General features: G+C 35.6%; 1 protein-coding gene across 1 annotated transcript; it reads left to right on the top strand.

The window, feature by feature from the left end:
• The first annotated feature begins 830 nt into the window (after positions 1-830).
• On the top strand, positions 831-20,804 carry LOC139710277 (uncharacterized). The gene is made up of 11 exons (XM_071622207.1): positions 831-1,004; positions 3,875-3,939; positions 9,134-9,574; positions 12,048-12,146; positions 12,544-12,568; positions 13,695-13,753; positions 15,264-15,286; positions 15,641-15,832; positions 16,951-17,148; positions 17,893-18,087; positions 20,373-20,804. Exons 2-11 carry the CDS (start codon positions 3,894-3,896, stop codon positions 20,571-20,573), a joined length of 1,479 nt encoding a protein of 492 aa, XP_071478308.1. The 5' UTR covers positions 831-1,004; positions 3,875-3,893; the 3' UTR covers positions 20,574-20,804.
• Positions 20,805-25,173: the final 4,369 nt, after the last annotated feature.

Below are 25,173 nucleotides of genomic sequence, written 5' to 3' on the forward strand. Positions count from 1 at the left end.
CATGCGCCATAGATCTTAATCTGCGTGCATGATTTTCTTAGAGGACTGCTTTAGTCATTGTAAGCGTCTTGGAATATGTTGACTACCACTTAAACATATCCTAACTGTCTTAGCCTTTTTCAGTTGTCCAAAACTGAGCAATTTGTGGGTATGAAATGTGATCAAGACGAGACATTCTGGAAGAGTCGTGGAATACAGACAAAATGGCTCCAACTTATCATTGGAACAGGTACAACTGAGTATAGTATGTTCGTTTATGTATACTTTATAGGTAGTGTGCACACCTCAAAAATTAAGATACACTGAGCAATGTCCTTGTTTGTTTTACCTCACATTTACATGCATGATCCGCAGGCGTGCACAACACATGATACGAGCAATTGGAGAGACCAAGGCACAGTCTTTGAAAGGATTAAAAGTTACATCCCTTTGCAAATTGTGTCTGTTTTGTGAACATCTCATTGCTAGAATCATTGTTGAAGTATGTGTACGCGCCTTGAATATGTCGACCGTCAATAAAGTATACCGTTACTTGGCCTTTGCCAGTCCAGGAAAATAATGTTTAGGAAAATATTGTGATCAAGACGACACATTCTTGTAGAGTCATGAGATAATAGACGAAAATCCCTCGACGTGTCAACGGAACAGCTACGACTGAGCATTACCACGTTTGATTATGCATGCTTTAAAGGTAGTGCGCACACAAACACACATACACAGACACACACACGGCGAAAAAAAAAAAACACTGCGAGCAATGTCCATATTTGCTTTAAACTGGCATATACATGGATGACAATATCAGGCACACAAATCACATGATAAAGGAATAATGCGCCAGGCGCTGTCTTTGGAACGTCGAACATTGTGTTTATATGCAAACGTGAATCATAACCAACTTATCAATTAACGACATTCTTGTAAGTAGAGACTGTACATAACAAAAGGAGAATCGCCAGCAGTATTTCTTCTTCAATCAACGACGGCTAGTCCTTCCAGAGCAGGTAGGTTGCGTTTTTTAGAATTTTCAAAGACACACACACACACACACACACACACACACACACACACAAATCATGCATTGCAGTAACATAATCATCATGCATAATGGAATGAAATCCGCTAATAGAAATATGCGAGTAACCAGTGATATTACTGCTATTTTGGTTTCTGTCTGTGAAAAATAAGAATGTACTGTTAGAAACTTCCAAAAAAATGGCACTACATAAAGTGATAAGTATTTGTGTACTTTCTTAGTACAGTTGTGGTGGTTTATACAGCACATTGTATATACAATTCGAGACCAACCACTTTGGGTTTTTTCCCCTTTATTTTGACTGGGGGTCCACTCGGGCACTAATATCTTTAAATCTGGAATTTTGGCTGCCTGAAATGAAACCAAAAACAACAATCTATTTTGAATCGTAGTTTCCAAAAAGGGCCACAAAAACAATATTTGTGTAGGCCTATCTGTATCCCTCCATCTCAAAATCAACAAAAAGTCACACGCACTGATTTTAAGGTGAGAACGGAAATAGGTAAAATGATCAACCTGGTCAATCTTGATTTTTTTTAGAAATTTTATTTTTTTTTAGCAATTCTTTTTCTACAATATCCTGAAGTTTGATATTACAATGCGTACAGGGAATTGTGATTTTTGCAGATTTTCTCGAACATTTCTTTTACAAGATAGTGATAAGGTGTGTCTTATAGGGTCCACTTTCATTTATCAAAAGCCCTAGACACACTCTTTACTTTTAAATCCAATAACTAATGCAATCGCTTTAAAAGTTGTCAGTAATCATGAGCAGAATACGTTAATAAAGCATGCTCAATTTCAATTAAATCTGATAATCTTTGAATCTAATGATTCTTTCCTTTTTTCTTTTTTTTTTTTTGGGGGGGGGGTCAATGCACCCTTTTGTAAAGTAGGGTAAAAGTGTATTTCCCAGAGACCCTTTTTGATTTCATAGACATGTTTTACAACCGCTCCAATTTCAACTCTAATAATTTTGGAAAGGATGATGATGTGAATTTTTTATTTTGTGTGTGTGTGTGTTTGTGTGTGTGTCATTAACTCTTAATGTGCCAGGCCCAAAACCCCTAACGTGCCAGAGGTTTTTACCTAACGCCAGAACGTTTCGAAACTGGACTGACAATGAAATTTAAAACCGCCATATCTCTGAAACTATTGACTGTTTTGAATTGAGTTCTACACAACATATATCAAGAAATGTTTGCTCTTTCGTGTCATGCAGTCAGTTTGCCACAATATCTCCCTGAATCTGATATATTGCAGAAATATTTGATACATCAAAAAAATTATTAGAGATTTTTGTGTAGTATGGAAAAAAAGAGTCGGTCTTGTTTTTTCTTCAATGGAACGCTCCCTTGACTCTGTGAGAAAGTTTTAGAGCAACATTTCCTCTTTCAAATGATATCAAAATTGCCTTCTAGAATTGTATGATTCCAAAGATACTAGCAGTTTATTTTGTCTTAGCAATTTCTCTCTCTGCCTCAGTAATTCATTCCCAAATCTGAGTCCTTTAGTCCCAGATCCTGTATTTGAAACTAAAGTAATTGTCCCGGGCCCTGGAGTAGTGTCTTTTGTCCACCTGAGAAGGAAGGACCTGCTAATCCTCCTTTTGTCTACGCAGACCACGGGCGGGCGTATCCTATTGAAATCGGCAGGCCTTTGTCCACGCGCAATTCCTATGCTAGCGTGGGGACGATTAGTGACGTTCACCAAAACAAAAGGATAAAAGACTTGACCAACGAACGAAAGCTGACCCTCTTTGAGGGACAAAGTCAAAGCAGCTTCCCGCAGGACAGCGTCCAAGCAGAACGATGCGAGTGGAACCGCATAGACAATACCCGCAGAGTCAATAGCATACACATGTGTGGTTTACCTATGAGACTTTTGATCCATACACATCTCGCAGAGGGTGCGTCTGCTGCGGATTTTCCCGATGTGAAAAAAATACATCTAGCTGAAAAATCGTGTATTTATTCAAAATTTTCCAATGTAAGCATGCTCATATTTTTAGTGGAAACGATAGCTATGATAATCAGCTACCAGTACATATCATTGGCAGTTGCTTGGTGTAACACATTACGGTACCACAAGAACTTAAATGATCAATGCTTTTCTCGCTGTTCTTAGTCGCCGATCGGCGACCATGGCACGTCAGGACTAAGGTCGCCGTTCGGCGACCATGGCACGTTAAGAGAAACGGCTCAACGGGTGCGATAAAAGTAATTCGGTTCAATTATCTCTACATTCTAATTACATGATGTATTCTTCATTAATGTATATATATATATATATATATATATATATGTATATATATATATATATATATATAATACATGAATATATATGTGAAGAGTTGGCATGCAAAAACCGATAAGTTCATTTTCGAAGATTTTGAAGTACGGTCTCTGTCATATAGTACAGAATAATACCTTTTAAATGATATATTGGTCACTACATATAAAGGTACATTTTTGAAGTTACGGTCAAAAGATGCAAAAAAAAATCTTATTATTTTCTGTATTTTTCTTGACCTTTAATCGCAAATATCTCCATTTGAATAAATGTGGACTTATCGCTTTTTGCGAACTAACTCTTTATATATACATATATATATGTATATATATATATATATATATATTCATATATATATATATTATATAAATATATATATACATATATATATATATACATATTTATGTATATAAGTATACATAGACAGGTAAATATGTGTAAATACAAGGAAATATGTGTGTGTGTGTGTGTGTGTGTGTGTGTGCGCGTGTGTGTGCTTGTGTAGTACTTAACACAAATATTATATTTCTTTCTTCTGTGTTCCAGCCTCGGTTTGCTACTAGCCATGGAACTGTTGTTTCTCTTTTTGATACTAACATTGAATCCTATTGGTAAGTTTTCGTTGGCTATGATTTTTGCTTAATTGATTGCTTACATTTGAAACATTAATACTTTGATCGTAGTGGTGTCCTTACTTTTCCTGTTTAAAAAAAAAGCCACATACACCTGTATTAACATATTTCATCAATATAATTCAGAATAAATATACACATATGACCGCCTAGCTCTAAATCCACAAAAGATTAGCAAAAAGGATTAACGTTTTCCTACACAGTTTGGAAAAAAAAAAAGATTTAAAAAATGACACATGACAACTTGTAACTTAACCATGTTAACCAGCAGTGACTTAAGTAAACGAGGGAAGGAGGTGTATTGTCAAAGAAGAGAATTTGATCATTCAGTTATGCTTTGCAAAAGTAACAGCAAGAACATGTTCAATTTCACAGATTAATCAGAGCCTGTCCGAAAAAAAAAGATAAAGAAAAATGGTCTAGAAACACTACTTCCATTATAAATATCGATTGTGTTTTCAAAGTTTCTCTCTCAAATCTAAAGGGGCTGTACTGTACTGGTTGAGGTGGGGATTCATTATAAAATATGAAAGAGCATGTAATTTCAAGAAGGATTCAATTTTTATTTGATTAAACTTGGTTTTCAAATTGCTGAGATATCAAAAAAAAATGATAATAAGAAAAGACTACAGGCCACGCCTTTCATTAGGATCTCTTTGTTTCACCTTGTTTTTGGATATCACACCCATTTTAAAACCGATTTTCATCAAATAAACTTTCGTTGCCCCTTAGAATTGCATGCTCGTTGACATCTCATAGAGTGGTTTCTGAATATCTCGCAAAACGTTAAAAGCTAAATCCTCACCTCGACCAACCCTAACCATAACCCTTTAAAACATTTAGTTGGTCAACCCAATCGGCGTATGTTAGTCGATCACATCTCAGTCGATCACATACTTATGTATGGCACCCTCCCTCCCCCCCCCCCCCCGACACGCACACTCACAAACACACACGCTCTTGGAGAAGGGGGATGGCCTGTAAATTCACCCCCCCCCCCCAAGTTTGAAATAAATGAAGAAAAAGTATTCTGATTGTATTATAATTTCCGCATACTACAAGTACTTAACCTTAGATCGCAGTCCGGCATAATGAGAGCTGAATAGAGTTTAACAGCATTCTGTCTGTGAGGATTTGTCTGCATAATTTCTCAAGCGCTTGCTCGCTTCGCTCGATCCAAAAATATCGACGTAGAGCATGGTGCAGATGTTGAAACCCGAAACGCCATGACAGTGTATCCACGAAAAACCTACGAGAAAAAAAAAAACAAACAAACAGAAAAGCACGCCTGATTTTACTTAATAAGTTTTGTTTTTTTTGACACAGAAATTTTCGATCGATTCGCCCTTTCTCAAGGGTTCTTAATTCACGAACACTTGAGAAGCACTTGAAAAATTGCGATCACCGGAAAATTTGTGTGCCAAAATTAATTGTTGGTATACGGCAGCATGAACTTCAATTCTGCTTCACACACACACATATGGTTTGATATACATTTATGTATATATATATATATATATATATATTCATTTCAGCCGTATCTGTTTATTTTTGTTTATACACTTCGATGCAATTAAAAGTGCCCAACCCCCCCCCCCCCAAAAAAAAAAAAGAAGCGTAACACATGAATGACATGTGAATGTAAGATGTATACCACAAAATATGCAATACACAAATGGCAATTAAGTAGAATGACCAATGAAATTTGGAAGATTCGTGCAATGCCTGAAATAGTCCATTTATTGAGCATTGTTTTTCTTTTTTATATTTCTTTGTCTATTTCATTAAAGTAAGAGATAACTGTTATCTTTCTTTGATTTTGTGTATGTATTTTCCGAGGGTCCCATACCCTACAAGCTTTGCTTTTTTAATAGTCGGACCCTCCATTTCCATTCCAATCCTTGTATTCTGCATTTGTATATATCTTAGAAAATGAATTTATGGTACTCGTGATCACATGTACGTTTTCGTTGAAATTGTTACAAATATGTTCTGTTAATGCATTGTATATATATATTTTTTTTTTTGTTATTCAATGAAAAATAAAGTTGAAAGTTGAAAGTTGAAATCTAAGTTAACACGCCAATTTCCACCTGAATTTCAGCTAGATAGGCAGATGTTTGATTTTCTCTCAAATACAGATTGTATTTTAATTTAAAGGCATATTCTTCTGTGCTGTATTTTTCAAGTGCAATAAATATGATCAGATTCTTACAAAAAAATATGTTACTTCCAACAATTTATCTTTACTGACTTTCGTAAAGAAAAAGAAAGTCATATCAATTCTGCTTTTCTGAATTTCACCACATAATTCAATCCGGTTATATTTTGTGTATTGAAATTAGTGTTGATTCGTTTTGTTACATTTTTTTTTTCATTCACAAACAGTACTGATTAAACATAATGCAACACTTTCAGAATGGCACATTTTAAAATTTTGACCTCTACCCTTGGTAGCTTGCGACCCCTTCCCTATCTATGTTATATGTTGCCGGAATAAAACTAGGCGTAGACTCGTGTTTTGTTTGTTTGTTTGTTTGTGTGTGTGTGTGTGTGTGTGTGTGTGTGTGTGTGTGTGTGTGTGTGTGTATGTGTGTGAGGGTGTGTGTGAAATTTGCTTTAAACAAGCAGCTGTTGCTTTCCTGACAGTTTTCAAGAGGAATGGCAATGTCGATTTATCAAGGAAGATGACCTTTTTCTAAGTTTCGATACGTGTCCATAACTCACGAAGCGACAAAAAAGATGCACAACAAAACACTTACAAAAAGTCCTGACTATTATGAAAACATGTGAACATATATCATACGTTTTCCCGGTCAATTTCATACCTTTCAAGTTCCTATTCCGAGCATTCAATTTCACGCATTCCACGCTCGCAGCACTATAAAATCAGCAATCAAAGTCAAAATCCGGTCATTCCAATTCACTATCTGAGCATTCAAATTTACTGTCAGAGCATTCAAATTCACTATCGAAGCATTCAAATTTAAGAGAGGAGCACGCATTTCATCAATGAGCATTCAAATTCATGTCAAGCTGGCGACGGAATCTCGTCGGTCATTCAAATTCGTGAATAGGCAAGCATGTTCCAATTAACTGCATTCAATTTAAAACAAGTCCTGAATTTATTTAGTTTGGGGCCGTGTATGCCTGTGTTTCCATTTGGCTTTGAATATATTGCGATTTATGATGATAATCGTTTTTTTTTTTTTTTTCAGTAGAGGTCCACCAGTGTATTGATGATTTTGAACTCGCGCTTAGCAAAAAAGAATATACAGGCACATGTGCATCGGATTGGACATAAAATAGAGGTCCCATGTGTGAGAGAGTCACAACTCATGCTCGTAAAAGATCCCACTTCATTTATTCATCGCAAAGAGCAGAACATCCAACTGGACCGCATGTGGAAGACCAGCTATTGCAGCTGAATATGATGGGTTATCCAGCCATCTTCTTTGATGGAAAATTAAACAAACAAACAAACAAACAAACAAACAAACAAACAAACAAAAAGGCAATGTATAGGCCAACGGACGAGCATATTATACGGAGGGTTGGTTGACACCTTCGAGAAAAAAAAATCGACTATATAGAAACTGATACATGAACATTTTATACGTCTTGTTTTATGTGTATTGCTGTCTTATTGATTTACTTTTGCGGGACTATGTGAGATCATTGTGTGTCAGTTTGTCTTTAAATTGATGATTTCTCATTATGTGGTTGGTGTTGGGGCGTTGTCAGCATGCAGTATCATAAAAAAAAATATCAAATTGTCGTTGTGTTGTTTAGATGCACTGCTGATTGGACATTACAATTTGAAATTTATTGAGATGAAAAACATGGAATACATGAACAGTGAACAATGCAGAACCTGTAAACAATCATAATTACACTATATGCAAGCCTTCATTGGTTGTGTTGGCCCTTTTTCCTTTCTTGAAAGTCTACTCCATTTTCCTCGTTAAATTGATTGCACGAAGTAGGAACTTGATTGCCTAAGAAAGACTTTGAACGCTCAAACAAGCTCATTAGGACTATCACATAGATTGCATGAATTTGAATGCACGAGTAGGAAAGTCGGTGCTCGCATTTTGAAATTGAGTGCCCAATCGTGAAGTAAATTTCACGAAAACGAAATAGAACGCCCATAAATGAAATTGATCGCTTGAATTCTGAATTTGAATGCCCGAACATTTTCGCGTGCGTGCGCTGTGTGAATTTGAATGCACATTAATGAATTTGAGTGACAAAAGTATGAAATTGATCGGAAAACCTATAATATGCGTGAATTGGATATTCCAAAGGTTAATTAAAGACGGTGCTATAGTACGGACTTGAGCTCTTTTCATGCGCATATTCGAAGGAAGTTGATGTAGATTTCGACAGTAAGAATTTATTGTATCACCCTATCTAGTGCTCATATTTGATGCATATATCACCAAATAGGAGGGGAGGGGCGGCGTTTATGAAATTCTGATAAAATTCGTTTTCATAAACTCAAAAGCTTTAGCTTATTGTAGGGCCTAATGATCATTCAAATTTGCTTTAAAAACAAAAATAATAAATATTGACGTTAGATGTCATGCAACTGCAACGAAATGAAGGTGGTAAAACCTATACCTATAATGACAGTCAAAGAAAGTAAGCATACTACATAAAATCAATCAAACGGACAACAACAAAAAAAGAGGGGAGGAGTTACGTGCGTCACTGTCGAATCACTAAGTTCGGATAAGAGCATCAGACATCAGTATCATGACAACACAGCTTTGACAAAACCAATTAAACGTTTTTGCAAGTCAAAATTTATGGTTCTAATCAAGATTTTGTATTGTGCTCAGAAACTACGTTCTCACATAATTGCCGATTAAGTACACATTGTGTAGTTTGAGTTGCTACATTGGTACTACTTTATCATTATTATTGGTATTATAATTCTAATGATGATGATGATGCTGGTGGTGATGGTTATTATCATTATTATTACTATAAGCATTACTATCATTAATGTAATTATTGTTATTACTATTATTAGTAGTAGTTGTAGTAGTAGCAGTATATTATTATTATTGTTATTACTATTATTAGTAGTAGTTATAGTAGAAGCAGTATATTATTACAATCATCATTATCATCATTATTATAATGTACTTTTGTTTCTTTTCATAAGTGACGGCGGTTTTGGAACGTGTGAAGCCAGTCATAATTGGACAGACAGTTATCATCACGTGCAATTTAAGGTATGAACAAAAACCTGATCTACGATTCTGGAAGTACTCCGCCAGTATAGACCGACAAATATCAACGTGCGTTAATGAAACACTTTCCGCTTTGGTGACGTTGTATCCTGGCACAGGTGTTATGGTCTATAATGACGGCATAGATCTCCGTGTCGAAAGTCGAGTTGCTGCTACAGCAACATTTAATTTGATGATTCAAAATGCATCCACCCTTGACAGCGGCTGTTATGAGTGTGGTCACTTCTACCGAGACACTGGGGAACATTTTGACATTCCAACTCTAGTTATCGTCGTTCGGGATGATGAGAGTGAAGCAAAGCGGCATAACGAAAGCGATATCACAAAGAGCAGTGATGATGAATTCACAGAAGGTAAAACTGTCAGGATCAACTCACAAATTGCCATGTTGATTGAATTATCTGATCGATTAAAGATTCATTGACTCAAAGTGTTTAGGGAATCTCGATTGTTATAGCAGGTATATAAACTGTATGATTATCTGAACTCATAATTGACTACCAGTATAAGTTTAGATCTTATCATCAATCTGTTAAACACGGCATTGTGAATGAAACAAAAATACTGGAATACAATGTATGTTATGTGACTCTGCATCTCAAAACTAACAAAAAAATCCAGACAGAGTACAACTTTCGAAAGAGCAGACTCTAAGCTTTTGAATAATGTTTAACCCAATTCCAATTCTAAATACTAGAAAAAAAAGCATACACTCTATCCATGTGCTTAATATTTAACAACTCGTGCTAGCTTTCTGATGAATGTAACAAAAACAAAATGATTTAAATCCACCTGTCCAGAGCAACAAACATTGAAAGGACTATCAAATTAAGCTGGAATTAACCATGTTCTACTTCACATTGTATACAAGATATGTATTACTTTCAAAGCAGCAGGCTTATCATTTACGAATTAGGTTATGGAGTTGAAAAATGAAGAGTGTGCAAAAAACGCTGAAAAACACACATTCCCATTTATTCTTTAATCTCTAATTTATGTATGATGTCATACCGTGCATCTCAAATCCAACAAAATGTCGCCAAGCAGGATTTTCTATGCCTCCGCCACGAAGTGGTGCCGGAGGCATTATGTTTTCGGGTTGTCCGTCCGTCCTTCCGTCCGTCCGTAATGAATTTTGTGGACGGCGTAACTAATAAACCTTTTGAGGTATCCTAATGAAACTTGGCATGTATATGTATTAGGGGGTGAAGTTGTGCCTACCAACTTCTGGGTGCACATGCTCAAGGTCAAAGGTCAAAAGGTCAAGGTCAAATACGTAAAATTTCACTATTTCCACCATATCTACGCAATGCCTGAAGATATTTTCTTGAAACATAGTGTATACATGTATTATCAAAATAAGATTCTCTGGTGAAAGTTTGGGGTCATGAAGTCAAAGGTCAAAGGTCAAAAGGTCAAGTAAAATATTAAAACTTCACTTTTTTCTCCGTACCTTGGAAATTGTTCAAGGTATCTTCATGGAACATAGTATATATACATGTAGTGGCTGGCAGTGATTATGTAGAGAATTTAGGGTTCATGGGGTCAAGGTCAGAGGTCAAAGGTCAAGGGCAACACTTCAAAATTTTACTTTTTCCCTTATATTTATGCAATGCCAGCAGGATTACTTTTTTTTTTACACTTGGTGTATGCATGTGTATAACCTAATAGAGATTCTCTGGAAACTTTCTTCTTTTTTTTTTCATTTTTTGTTTGCCTCAAAGATCAAAAGGTCAAAGATCAAGGGAAAGTGCTGAACTAACTTTTTTTCTCCATATCTCAGAAGTGGCTCAAGTTATCTTGAAACTTACTACAGGTTTATGCATGTTCTGCCTTACAGTGATTATCCTACGAATCTTAGGGTCAAATGGCAGATGAAGATGGTAACAATGTACTTTTCAATGCAGAAATTGCACTTTTTCTCCATACCTTAAAAATTACTCAATGCATAAACTTATGAATGTGTCAGAGTCAAGTTAAAGTCCTTAAATCCCAAAATACATGCTCTCCTATTCATCCAATTAAACCTAGGTCAAGAAAGGTAACATTCAACACATTCGTGACAAACTTGTCATTTTAATCTTTTGCCAATTTTGTGAAAATGTAATCACACATTGTCCACAATATGTACTACAGACCTATTAGGAGAATCATGCATTATGGCGGAGGCATACCAGTCGCCTTAGCGACATTTCTAGTTTTGTTTTATTTTAGAGTAGATTCTTAACCAAAAAAACAAATAAGCTTTACAAACGATGCATGTTACAATTTAAATGAACTCTCCTAACCGAATGTAAATGTTAGAAAGAAAACCAACACCCGGAAAATTGTGTACTGAGAATAGAGGCTCTAAATAATAGTTTGTGCTATGACTTTGCTGCAAAGTATAAAACAGCCTCTACAACAACATTTACCTTTGGGTCCTCCAGCGGAATCATACGCCAATCAATTTCAGGCGTGCTTGCAATAGGCTGCTGAATGTAAAACACATAGATTTTCAGAGTCACGTTTTCCTTTATGCTATTACGGGGTACTTTAAAGGAACTTGACTATGCAGTCATTCCATGGAGACATAAAGAAGAACACTAATTCGATTTTTTTTCTTGTTATCATAAAGAAGTCAATTCGGCAACATTCGGAAAGGAGCTCTTCACACTCACACCCCCCCCATATATATATATATATATATATATATATATATATATATATGTATATATAATATTTATATTCATATTTATATGTATATATATTATATACAATATAAGCTTCTTTGTGTGTGGTCACGGATGTGAACTACTTTTGGTTTTATTTTGTCATTCAAAACAGATCCAAGGAGTGAACGTACAAGGAGAGCATTGTGGGTCTTCGTTGGTATTATTGTGTCTGCACTTCTTACGTCGATAATTGCCGTTTTCGTCGTCAGATGTAAGCTTGAACTCTTTATGCAATCAAGGTGTTTATACATTCTAGAAAATTTAGAGACGTTTTTCATAACAAAGCAGACGACATTGATGTGTTAATTTGATATTCTACACCCTTTGAAAAACTTCCAAGCTGTGCAGACAGAGAGAGACACACACACACATTATATCATGAAGGTGTAAACACGCAGTCCTCTGAGTCTCTCTCTCTCTCTCTCTCTCTCTCTCTCTATCGCCTGTGATGTATAGACTCAATATATGAAAAATAGACAACAACAGCAACGACAAGAACATTTCTTAATGTTTTCTTTATATGTCCCTCAACTTATATCCGACTATGTCTTTTGATAATGCTCCCTCACAAGGATTATTTGTTTTTTGGTCTTCTTTTTGGCAAACAGTGAGGGCAAGGAGAGCGACGCAGAGGTGAGTATAGTGACTGTCATTTGTGTGTGTGTGTGTGTGTGTGTGTGTGTGTCTGTCTGTCTATCTGTCTGTGTTTCTGTGCGAGGCATTGACAGAAAAAGCGTGCATTAGGGTGCGGGAGTGTGTGTCTGCCGGATGGGGGTTATAGGGTCGCTGCACCCTCCCCTTCCATCGACCCCTTCCCCCCCCCCCCCCTACACACACGAGCATATCGTATTCGTTGGATAAATTTTCGGGACGAAATCGTAATACATACATGTTTTCTTCGTTTGCACATGTGCGTCTTCTGTTGTTGCTGTTGTTGTTGTTATCGGTGTGGTATCGGTTTTGGTCATTTGTATTAATGTACGTTTTCTTTCTTTTTTAAAGTTTTAACCGAGATAACGGCATTTTCCTAGAATCTCAACCTTCAAATTATGAATTTCACAGTGTTCAGATGTCAAAACAGCTTATCTACATCTGACATTATTTCCAGAAAAGCGAGGTTAAAATCGACATTTCTTTCTCTGCTTTTGTTGAACACTTCTTTTCTTCCCCTATAGTCATACAGCTCACGATTCATACAGTCCATGAGTTCGACACTAGGCAAATAAAGCTAACGACTTCGACACTAGGCTACAACTGCCCATGAATTCGGCAGATACATCACGGCGCTTGATGTGTCCGCCTTGTGGGCTTTGTTTGCTTCGTGTACAACTCATGGGCTGTATGACTCGTGAGCTGTATAACTTGTAGGCTGAATAACTCATGGGCTGTATTAGTCGTGAGATGAATGACTCGTGGGCGTCGGTCTCGTGACGTGCACGCGAGCAAGCGTATCGCCGCTTACGTTGTTTTGAAAAAAATGTTTGAACAATTGCCACTTGGAGATATCTCCCAGTGCTCCCACTGCTCCATATATCAATAACGGAAATGGTTCTAATTTGAAGGTTTGCATGGTGGAGAGCTAGATTTTTCGAAAAAAAAAGTTGAAATATGTTAACAAGTGAATTTTCATGAATATTCGACATACGTCGTTTTGCCATCTCACGTCCGTAGGATTGACCTGGTTTCATCATTAGGGCCTACAGTTTATGTAATTTGGTTATGACTTTTAAATCCCCGATGTCAATTCTACATATCATAGGCAGTCCACAGAATTACCCAACAAGGTAGAAGCTCAAGAGCCTCTTTTGCCAAAACAAGGTGAGGTTAAAGAATTTTACTTTCCTGTGATAATCTTTACTACGGATTTCTGATTAGAAATATTGTGATTACTTTGAAAAATACAGAACATATTGAAGAAACATGGATGATTCAACGATGTCGCCGCCCACTGGTGGCATTCTCAAACAACAAACAGCACTCACGTGTTGGCTAATATGAGTATCAAAGGTCATGGGGATAACAGTCGACTAATAGCTAGAACCTGTGACAGTGTGTGTACGTGCCTGGAGCTCATTGATATTGTTTACACAATTTAGGCAAGTGGTTATACCCATTCGACTACAGAGTGACGTATAATCCAGCCTGTCTAAATGATGGATAGAACGTACACACTCTGGAATAGTATTTACGGAGAAACGACTCTCTGAAGTTTAGAGTCTATTCCAATTTTTATCTAACATAGTTGTACTTCGTGCAATGAAATTTGAAAAATATGGAAATCTACGTGATTTACATATTAAAGATATTGTCAAATTATCAAAGCTTCAATTTGCTACATTCATTAATATCATTCTATCCATAACTAATACAAAATTAAAGTGGAGAAGCATTATCCTTTCAAAGTTGTCAGATATGAAACTGAACAAGTAGTCTGTAGGACCTATAAGAGGTGTTTGATAAAATTAAAGGGTGCCTGTATTGCTTATCTGATCACAAAATTCTGAGCATTAATGTTCCCTTAAATAATAATACAATTATGTTATATACACCTTTCCCTTTGTTTTATAACATTAAACTTTCAAACCCCACGAACAAAAATTGTCCGTTTAGAAAGTACAAAAAAAAAATGATATAGGTTGACTAAGTTCCCCATTTCATTTTGAGTCTTCATGCAAATTCAGAGCATGCGACTCTTTGCTGGCTTTGTGATTCACAATCACAGTCAAGATAGTCTGAGTCAAGAAAACCGACGGTGAAAAGCCTATACAATGGTTACCTCACTATATTGTAAAAGGCTCAGATACAAATAAAACGGTAAATTGTACTGGGCACCGCTGGTAATAGCAGCACATTTCTATAAAACAACAGACAAACACACTAACAAAAACCTTGATATTGATAATCAGATTTCACCGATTGTTTATAAACAATTAGCAATTGACTTGGGGGTTTCATTTTAGAAAATTACAATAATCAGAGAAGAACATCTCAAACTTTAGTTACATATTCGATGAATTGCAGAAGCGAAATTCAAAATATATGCAATAATGTAATTATTAGTATTGTTTCGTTTCAGTTTGTTTTGTTGTTGTTGTTGTTTCGGTTTGTTTGTTTGTTTGTTGTTGGTTTTTTTCTCTATTCAGATACATGGCTGTTGTGCTTAAAATATTCAAATGCCATGGTATCTGTGTAAAAATCAGAACGCACATTAAACAGATTCGTTACACTGGATGTTCCTTTTCATGAAAAAGATAATTAGATGACTACCCCCTGTGTTTCAGTAACAAATATTTGTGTTTTTCCTTTTCATTTCTTTCGTGTGTTTCAGAGAAAAGGCTACGGGCAGAGAAGGTGTGTAAGAATAAGCAACGAAAAAAAAAAACATCATCGTTTGGTATACGGCACTTACAATACTATTGTTATGAGCAGTATTTTTTTTAAAGTACATTCTACCTGTAGACACGTACCATTTATATCTTGTAAGTAATACATGCATATCAAATACTTCGTATCAATACTATGCGCTTATATATTCTAATTTCTGTGTTTCTTAAAGGTTACAGCAGCTCTAAATACCCATGCATTCACATGATACATTTATGTTTTCGTATGTATTAATGAAGGGAATAGTAGGCCGAACGGTTTGTTGTTGTAATAACAAATGATCACACGTCATGTCTGCAAGCATCCTCTCGTCTTATACAGATTCACGAGGTGTTAAACGACTTGCAATCAGAACATATTCGAAGATGGTGTTTTGTCGGTGACGAATCATCGAAGGAAATATCAAACAAAAAATTGCGAGCTCTTCGTCATGTTAACGAAACCCTGCGGAACTGCTCTGAAAGAAAGCACAACGATGTTGTCTGCATCAGCACGAAACGAGATATCCGTAAAGTATGCTCCTTCTTTTAGAGCTTTCTATCTAATGTGCCTCGTAGCTATGTGTTCTTTATGTGTGTGTGTGTGTGTGTGTGTGTGTGTTTGCATGTGTGTACAAAATCAAATCAAAAGTGAAAAAATGAACACTGACAAGATCTTTCGAAAATGGCTAAAATTTTGTTTACATAAATGAGTATCTGAATATAAGAACGACCCAAGTCTATGGAAGGCCATTTCGAGTAAACTTAAAAAACCTTCATATCTTTTTTTTTGTCAAATAAAATTCTATTTAACTATGATGGGAAGGCAACATTGTATACTTTATACAAATTAGAACATATATACTGTTATGGCAATTAACATTGTATTTTACATTAATTGTGGAGAGGCCATTTTGTGTGATGGACTTGGGTCGTTCTTTGAATCATATACATGATAGGCTGCTATATGAGATGAGAGAAGCGATGAGAGAGGGCGCTATAATATGAATGTAAGAATGAGCCAAGTCTTAGACTTGGGTCATTCTTACATTCATATAAGATTTCATTCATTCATTTCAGGCACTTCCGGGGGTAATTAGGATTTATCGTTTATACACAAGATGAGTCCATGCATAAGCTACAATTTCCCATGTCAAACTGAATTTGGGTAAAATTGGACTTGGGTCGTTCTTATATTCAGGTCTTCAATTGTTTTCAGAGGGATATGCGATCCTTGGTGAGATTAATTGTTCAGTCACTATTGATTTCAAGACAGCTTTACATTTTACCATGGGGTGAGATCAGCTGCGCACTTTCCTATACATATTACATGTAATTGTATCACCTCCCTGGTTGTGTCATTGCTGGTTTGCTTGTGTTTCAGTTGTTTGTTTGTGTTTGTTAGTGCGTATGTGTGTGTGTGTGTGTGTGTGTGTGTATTGCAATTTACACTGAAAGGCATTTGAATGATAAACATATTGATCCTCTAATGACATGTGCACTGTCCTACAGTAACTGAAAGTCACGATAAACATTTAACCCCAGTTCTTTTGTGCATTTGTAAAAAATCCGTGGTTTCCAGCCTTTGTACTTTTTTTATTCTTTTCCTTGTATTTCTTCTGCTTTACCCTGCATTTATGTCTAAATACCAAGATACAACAGATTCTAGAGCGATTCATTGCGGACCAGATGAGGGAAAATTCCTATGAAAATGCCGTGCTGTTCGCTATTTTTTGCGCCGCTTCAGTGGCTGGAATACCTGACTATAAAAACAGGACGGAAGATAATATGGAAATGGACTTTCTTACCACGAGTGAGACAATGCACCATCCGGAATACAAACCGTTAAATGTAAGAATGTGATTTCAGATTTTACTGTAATATGGTAGTATCTGTCATGAGAGATAAGTGGACATCATTAGCGACGTGAAGACATTAGATGTGAAGACATCTCAATCTATGTAATGCGTTTTCACAAAAATCATATAATGTTAGGATTTAGGTCCCCCCCCCCCCCATTACATCAGATCTTGCATTCGATATAAAGATGCAGTCATTGTGGTCATGAGTACTGCTGACTGCTAAAGCAGTCGAATTGTCTTTTCAAAAGTTATTACTGCTGAAAGTTACGAAAACAATCATTAAAGGAATAAAATGGGGCCTCTATAAAGACATACCTTATCACATGATTCAGCAGCAGCAGCAGCAACAACAACAGATTATTCTAGAAAAAGACAGGAATATCAGTTGCCATAGTATATTTCATGGTGCAAGAATTTAAAATGAGTATTATTCTTTCAAAAAGTGAAATAATCTAACGATTATCTATATACGTTGACTCATTTTACCTATTTTGAGTTCTCACCTAATATCCGAGGATGCGACTGTTTGTTGGTTTTGTGAATGCACGGTGAGTTATTTCTCACAACTGGCAAAGGTATCAACAACAAAAAAAAAAAAAAACGTTCCCATTAGTTTTCTCTCAATATTTTCATCAGTACGTAAATCTCCAATCAAATGACTTGAATCAGGCGCATTTTGCGTATACCCTGATTTTTTTTTTCTAGTTTTATTGTCTTTTACTGCATCATTCAGGTAAAAGAAGAACACACAAAGGCCGGCAGCTACAGATCGGTAGTGTTAGAATACTTCTTTGCTCGCTTACTTTGGGCTGAAGTAAAAGGACGACAAAATGAAGAAACGATATCCATCACACCATTGATATGTAGCCGGATACTGACCTACTTAAACTTTCTAAAAGATACTGCACAAAATGATGAAAAAAAGCAGGTAAGTATGAACCCTAAATGTGTTAATATGTACTTTTTAACCTTAAAAGTACATACATAGATATTCAGCGACACCTAAGTTGTAGAGCTCACAGTGGGTAAAGTTTTTGCAGTTTGGATCCGCCTCGAGGCGACCAAGTATACAGCCGTGTTCTCTTCTTTGAAAATATTTTGAAACCACGTGTATATCGTATAAACATGTATACATAATTATATATATATATATGTATATATATATATATATATATATATATATATATATACAGTGTAGATAATAAATATGGCATCGCATTACACAACCACATGAAAGTCAGGGATTTTTGATATGTTTTTAATGGCACGATCTTAAAGAGTAGATTCTAAGTCATAAAATGATGCATAACCCAATACAATACTTTCTGACTGATCTAAGTAGTGAGGAGAAATGTAAATATTCTGAAGAAGTGCTTACTGGGGAATTACTTCACCTCTCCAGTCTGTTTTTAGTGGAAAGAATGGGCCTGCCAACATAATGCAATACTCTCTTTTTTATTTGAAGAAATGAAAAGATCCCTAAGAAAACTATAATCACACTATTTTACAAACATCACTTCAATAATTCAATTCAATTGTATTCTATTCAATTCAATTCATTTAATTTAATTCATTTATTCTTCATTTCCATTTTTTCTTCAGACAAATCATTATACAGAGAACATTAAGTGTATCATAAGTATATATAAAACTGAAATGTGCAAAAAAAAAAACACACACACACAATGGTTAACTCTTTATGTGCCACGTTCGCACGTCCGACTCAGTCGACGGCGTGCCAACTTCGCATATTCTGCTAAACAAACAAAGCCGCCAAAACCGATCGATAAATCGCTAATCTCGCGGTGCAATCAAAGCGTTTCTTGCGCTTTTGTTCCTTTTACATACAGCTTGCATTCTATGTGGTGATTGACTATCAAGCGGTGTTCCCAACTAGATTTGCGTGTACATTCTAAGTTTCTGTCACTATTTTATGTGCAAAAGTCATGCCTTTACAAAAATGTAGCAACTGGTAATTTAAAAGAAAAATTGAAAATAGAATTGTCATACATTGTATATGGAAGCAAAATTTAGCATTCCTCTTTAATTTTGCTCACGATATTATGTCCAGCTTAACAGCAATTTGTAGAAGTTATACACATTGGAAAAAAAACAGAATTCTTTCTCAAAGCATGACTACCTTCGTGTCCCAGAATAACGTGGCACACAGGGGGTTTCCACCATGGCACATAAAGAGTTAACAAAATAACAGAGATAAACATGCACACCAGCAACATATGAGTAATGTTTAGAGAGGGGAAAAATGATGCAACAGAAACACGAATTCATAATAGCTTATGATGTCAAGATTTACAATCACGAAGAATAAGAGTTGCCCATCCAATGCACATATACATATATATATATATATATATATATATATATATGAAGAGTTTGTTCGCAAAAACCGATAAGTCCATATTTGCCATATGGAGATATTTGCGATTAAAGGTCAAGAAAAATACAGAGAAAAATAAGATTTTTTTTGCTTCTTTTGACCATAACTTCAAAAATGTACCTTTATATGTAGTGAACAATATTATAAACGGTATTATTTCGTACTTTATGACAGAGACCGTACTTCAAAATCTTTAAAAATGGACTTATAGGTTTTTGCGAACAAACTCTTCATATATATATATATATATATATATATATATATATATATTTATATTATAAAAGTAGGTTGATCCATTGTTAACTAATTTGAGCAAACGTGATTTCGGGTGGTCTAAAGTTTTGTTTTGTTCTGTTTTATTTCTGTGATGCAGTTTCATATAATATATACACGCATATATACTGTTGTATATATATCTATATATATATATATATATATATATATACACACATATGTATATATTCACAGCAGTAGGTCAATATAGAGACGTTGTACGTCTCTAACGGAGTTTATATTGACCTCCTGTTGTGAATCTATACTTTCTTAGGACTCCGAGCAGAAACTAATTATTGCTGTTATATATGCATATATATATATGTCATTTGACACGGAAAACAGCTTTCAAAGTTTGTTGAATTTGAAAGAAGTTTTTTGGATAGAACTTGAATAATTACAACGATTAAAAAAAAAAGCTTCTGAAGCAAACAAAAGCACATGTATTTATACGATGTCAATTACAATGATTTTAGATATGCTATACATTACATCATTTTTATATCGATTCACAATGTTCTTTTTTGTCATTATTACATTAGGGACCACCATTACCTCCTCACAGGAATATGTACGAGAAAGTGGCATCTTCAGTAGCAGATGGCAATGATATGAATGCGCTGGATATCAACTTCTGGATTACACTTATTGCTCGTATGCGCGACGATATAAACAAGGAAATTTTGATGTACAATATTTTGATGAACATTATCTTTTCATCCCCTCAAGAACTTGAAGTTTGACTCGACTCACAGTAAAGAAAGATCATATTAATGATTTTTAGGGGAAAAAGAAAAACAAACAAGCATCCAGACAAGTTCGTAAAAATTGAACATCATTCGCATACACAACCACGTACAGAAATAATTATCATACGAGTACTGAATTGTGATTGTTTTGATTGTTTGTTTTATTGCATTGAAGTAAATTTGAAACTTGCAACGAATGTTGCTGTTGTTTTAAAGAATGAAGAGATAGACAGAAAAAAAATACAATGATTAGTGTTTTGAAAATAAATATACATATGTAGTCCTAATTCATATATATATATTTATATATATATATATATATATATATATATATATGCATATATATACCGGGTGTCCCCAAAAAAGAGGAACGGTGGATTTTCAGTACCTTGCTTTCTACAAGTGATATATTTTCTGACATCATTAAAAAGAGCACGTTCCGCAGAAGACAATGATACCACAATCGTTAAATTTTGTTAAATGCTTTTTATTCTACGCCAATTTCTGTAAATCCAGTCATTTTCAAATTTCGCTGCATTTTTGCGACGTTTGAGATAATAGTATGGGTGTAACACGCATTCCATACCGTAAATTGTGTGTAAGCTTGTTGGTTCATGTCAACAAAAGATACTCAGTACAGCTTTTGCATTGGGCGCGCTCACACACACACACACACACACACACACACACACACACAAACACACATACACTGTTTTTCCTGCCCCGCGCCCAATGTGAACGCTGTAGGGCTCACACCTGTAAATAAAATGGAATGTCCCAGACCCCTTCACAAATTAGTACCAAAGATACCAAAATAAATGAAGAAAAAATGATTAAAAATCAGTGATGCAGTTTGGCAAAAAACTGAATAGCTGTAGATATTGAGTATGAATTCCTCTACAAACTGCATTTTGGTTGGAAGATGAAAGCTTTTCTGATGGAATTTGAGGGGACTATTATTTCACTGGCTGCATGTACAGAAAATTGGTGATTTTTTGAGTGAAAAGAACTCGTAGTCTGACTTTGCGGACCCTTGGACAGAGTTTGTGCCGAAGAACCTGCCTTGGAAATTTGATGGATGAAAGGGTATATCTCACTTATTCAGGTTAGTGAAAATGAAATACCTCATTTCTCCCAGCTATTTGACAGAATTGTTTGAAATGTAAATTTTAACAAACGTCTCTACGGGGAATTATTCACCCGTGTGAGCCCTATAGAGAATGCACGTAATGCACACAAGTCTACGGGAAGTATTCATCCAACACAAGTTCAGCTGGTTTATGTTGATCAATTGTGTCAGAGCCCTTCCTCTTCCCCCCTTCTCCTCGCCCATCCCCCCCCCCCCCCTCTACCCCCCCCCAACTATGCCTAACTACAATTTGTTTTCTTATTATGTTCTTGTGGTACTAGATCTTGGTAGAAACTAGTCATCAGTATCATGCAATTTTGAATGATTGTGTCATGTTAATGTATTTCTTTGTTTGGGCTACCACTGAAACAGCTCAAAATACATCAAGTTAATCTGTTTGATAAATAAAAGTGTTTTATAGGACTTTGTAGGCAATAAGGTGATGATGACACCAGCTTAATCAAGGATAACTACCTGCAACTATGTATTCATCTTAAGAAAAACTAATCAAAACTGCAAGATTTATTTTTGAAAAAACTCCAAAGGGCATCATTTTCAAAAGTGTCTCTTTGAGAAGCTTTATAAGCCTTGGATGTGCAATTTCCCATATGATGTAGGGTCAAATATAATCAAAAACACATTTATGATGTTAAAAAGTCAAATAAGAAATATGACCTCCACTATAGGGCTCACACCTGTAAATAAAATGTAATGTCCCAGACCCCTTCACAAATTCGTGCCAAAGATACCAAAATAAATGAAGAAAAAAATTAATTAAAAATCAGTGATGCAGTTTGGCAAAAAACTGAATACCTGTAGATATTGAGTATGAATTCTCCTTCAAACTGCATTTTGATTGGAAGATGAAAGCTTTTCTGATGGAATTTGAGGGGACTATGATTATTTCATTGGCTGCATGCACAGAAGATACATAAGTTTTTTAGTGAAAAGAACTCGTAGTCTGACTTTGCGGACCCTTGGACAGAGTTTGAACCGAAGAACCTGCCTTGGAAATTTGATGGATAAAAGGGTATATCTCACTTATTCAGGTTAGTGAAGATGAAACATCTCATTTCTCCCTGCTATTTTACAGAATTATTTGAAATGTGAATTTTAACACACGTCTCTATGGGGAATGAATATTTACCCGTGTGAGCCCTGTAGAGAATGTACATAATGCACACAAGTCTATGGGAAGTACTGTATTCATCCAACACAAGCTCTGCTGGTTTATGTTGATCAATTGTGTCAGATCCCTTCCTCCCCACTTCTCCTCCCGCACCCCCACCCCTCCTCCTCTCCCCCTACCCCCCGCCCAAACTCTGCTTAACTATACAATTTGTTTTCTTATCATGTTCTTGTGGTACTAGATCTTGGTAGAAACTAGTCATCAGTAACGCACAATTTTGAATGATTGTGTCATTTTAATGTATTTCTTTGTTTTGGGCTACCACTGAAATAGCTCAAAATACATCAAGTTAATCTGTTTGATAAATAAAAGTGTTTTATAGGACTTTGTAGGCAATAAGGTGATGATGACACTCGCTTTCATAATCAAGGATAACTGCCTGCATCTATGTATTCATCTTATGAAAAACTAATCAAAACTGCAAGATTTATTTTTGAAAAAAACTCCAAAGGGCATCATTTTCAAAAGTGTCTCTTTGAGAAGCTTTATAAGCCTTGGATGTGCAATTTCCCATATGATGTAGGGGCAAATATCATCAAAAACACATTTATGATGTTAAAAAGTCAAATAAGAAATATGACCTCCACTATAGGGCTTACTCCTGTAAATAAAATGCAATGTCCTAGACCTCTTCACAAATTCGTGCCAAAGATACCAAAATAAATGAAGAAAAAAACTGATTAAAAATCAGTGATGCAGTTTGGCAAAAAAACTGAATAGCTGTAGATATTGAGTATGATTTCCTCTACAAACTGCATTTTGGTTGGAAGATGAAAGCTTTTCTGATGGAATTTGAGGGGACTATATTTCATTGGCTGCATGCACAGAAAATAGGTGATTTTTTGAGCGAAAAGAACTCGTAGTCTGACTTTGCGGACCCTTGGACAGAGTTTGAGCCGAAAAACATGCCCTGGAAATTTGACGGATGAAAGGGTATATCTCACTTATTCAGGTTAGTGAAGATGGAACACCTCATTTCTCCCAGCTATATTACAGATTTTTTTGAAATGTGAATTTTAACACACGTCTCTCTGGAGAATTATTTACCCGTGTGAGCCCTATATCTTTTGTTGACACGGATCAACGAGCTTGCACAATTCGCCGTATGGAAAGCGTGTCGCACCCAAATTATTATCTCATACTTCGCAAAAATCCAGCGAAAATTGAAAATGACTGCATTAATACAGAAATTGGAGTATAAGAAAAAATATTGAACCAAATTTAATGATTTTGGTATCATTGGCTTCTGCGGGAAATGCTCTTTCTAATGATGTCAAAAAATATATCACTTTTAGAAGGCATGGTACTGAAAATTCACCGTTTCGTTTTGTTTTGTTTTAGGACACCCGGTATATATATTATTATACATGTTGATGAGCAGAAGCTACAGTATTGCGTAATTAACGGATATATTTCGTTGTTGCTATGAATTTCTACTACAGTCATTAACATAGCCATCGTAACTATAGTATAGCTTTTAGATTTTCGAAAGTGCAGAATTGAATTAGTGTTTTTGTGAATAGGGGTTTGTTGTCATTTGACTTTACTTTAAAAAATGACTTTAATCTTAAGGATGTACTCCTTGGGTCTGAGCAACTAATTAGCCGTTGCCAAGTAGAATAATTTTGATGCATTTTCACTGCCTTCCTGTGCACTAACGGTTGATGCTGATCTTCCGAAGAGGGCTGACAAAAACAGAGCACTTCTTCGATTATCGGAGTGTTTATTTTTTTTTTCTTGTTCAGAATATGAAAAGGTGTATATACTTTCTGTGTTTTTCAAAATATGAAAACAGCATTCTTTTACATGCTTATGATACATCCGAATACTACAGCACGTTCTGGAAATGTAAGCATTTTCACTCTTTACGTACAGAGAGCTTGAATACATTCATGCCCTTCCATTATTCACCGAATGCAATTCATTTTCTTATGGTATGCATTCCCGTTTGATTGAATCAAATTTGACGATCTCATACACACAATTTGTGAGAAAAAAAAAACATATAAAAAAGATGAATAATTAGAATAATGTGAATTGCTCAAACGTGATTCCCATGTGCATATTCCGCTGTACACTTAGTTAATTAAGGTGAAATGTGCGGGAAAGATATAAGTGTTAGAGCGGGTACCCGGTTCCCACATGGAAGAAGCGCTTGTAGGATTTCAAGATGATTTTAAAGCCAATATTTCATTCAATAAGTCTTGCAAGACATCTTTTCCTCCGTCTCTCTCCCACTCTTTGTAAAGTCTTTAGCGGAATGTTTTCTTGCTACA

The sequence above is a fragment of the Diadema antillarum genome, unplaced genomic scaffold, assembly GCF_040938485.1.
Source record: "Diadema antillarum isolate AM-2024a unplaced genomic scaffold, OU_Dant_1.0 seq00001517_RagTag, whole genome shotgun sequence".
NCBI lineage: Eukaryota > Metazoa > Echinodermata > Echinoidea > Diadematoida > Diadematidae > Diadema > Diadema antillarum.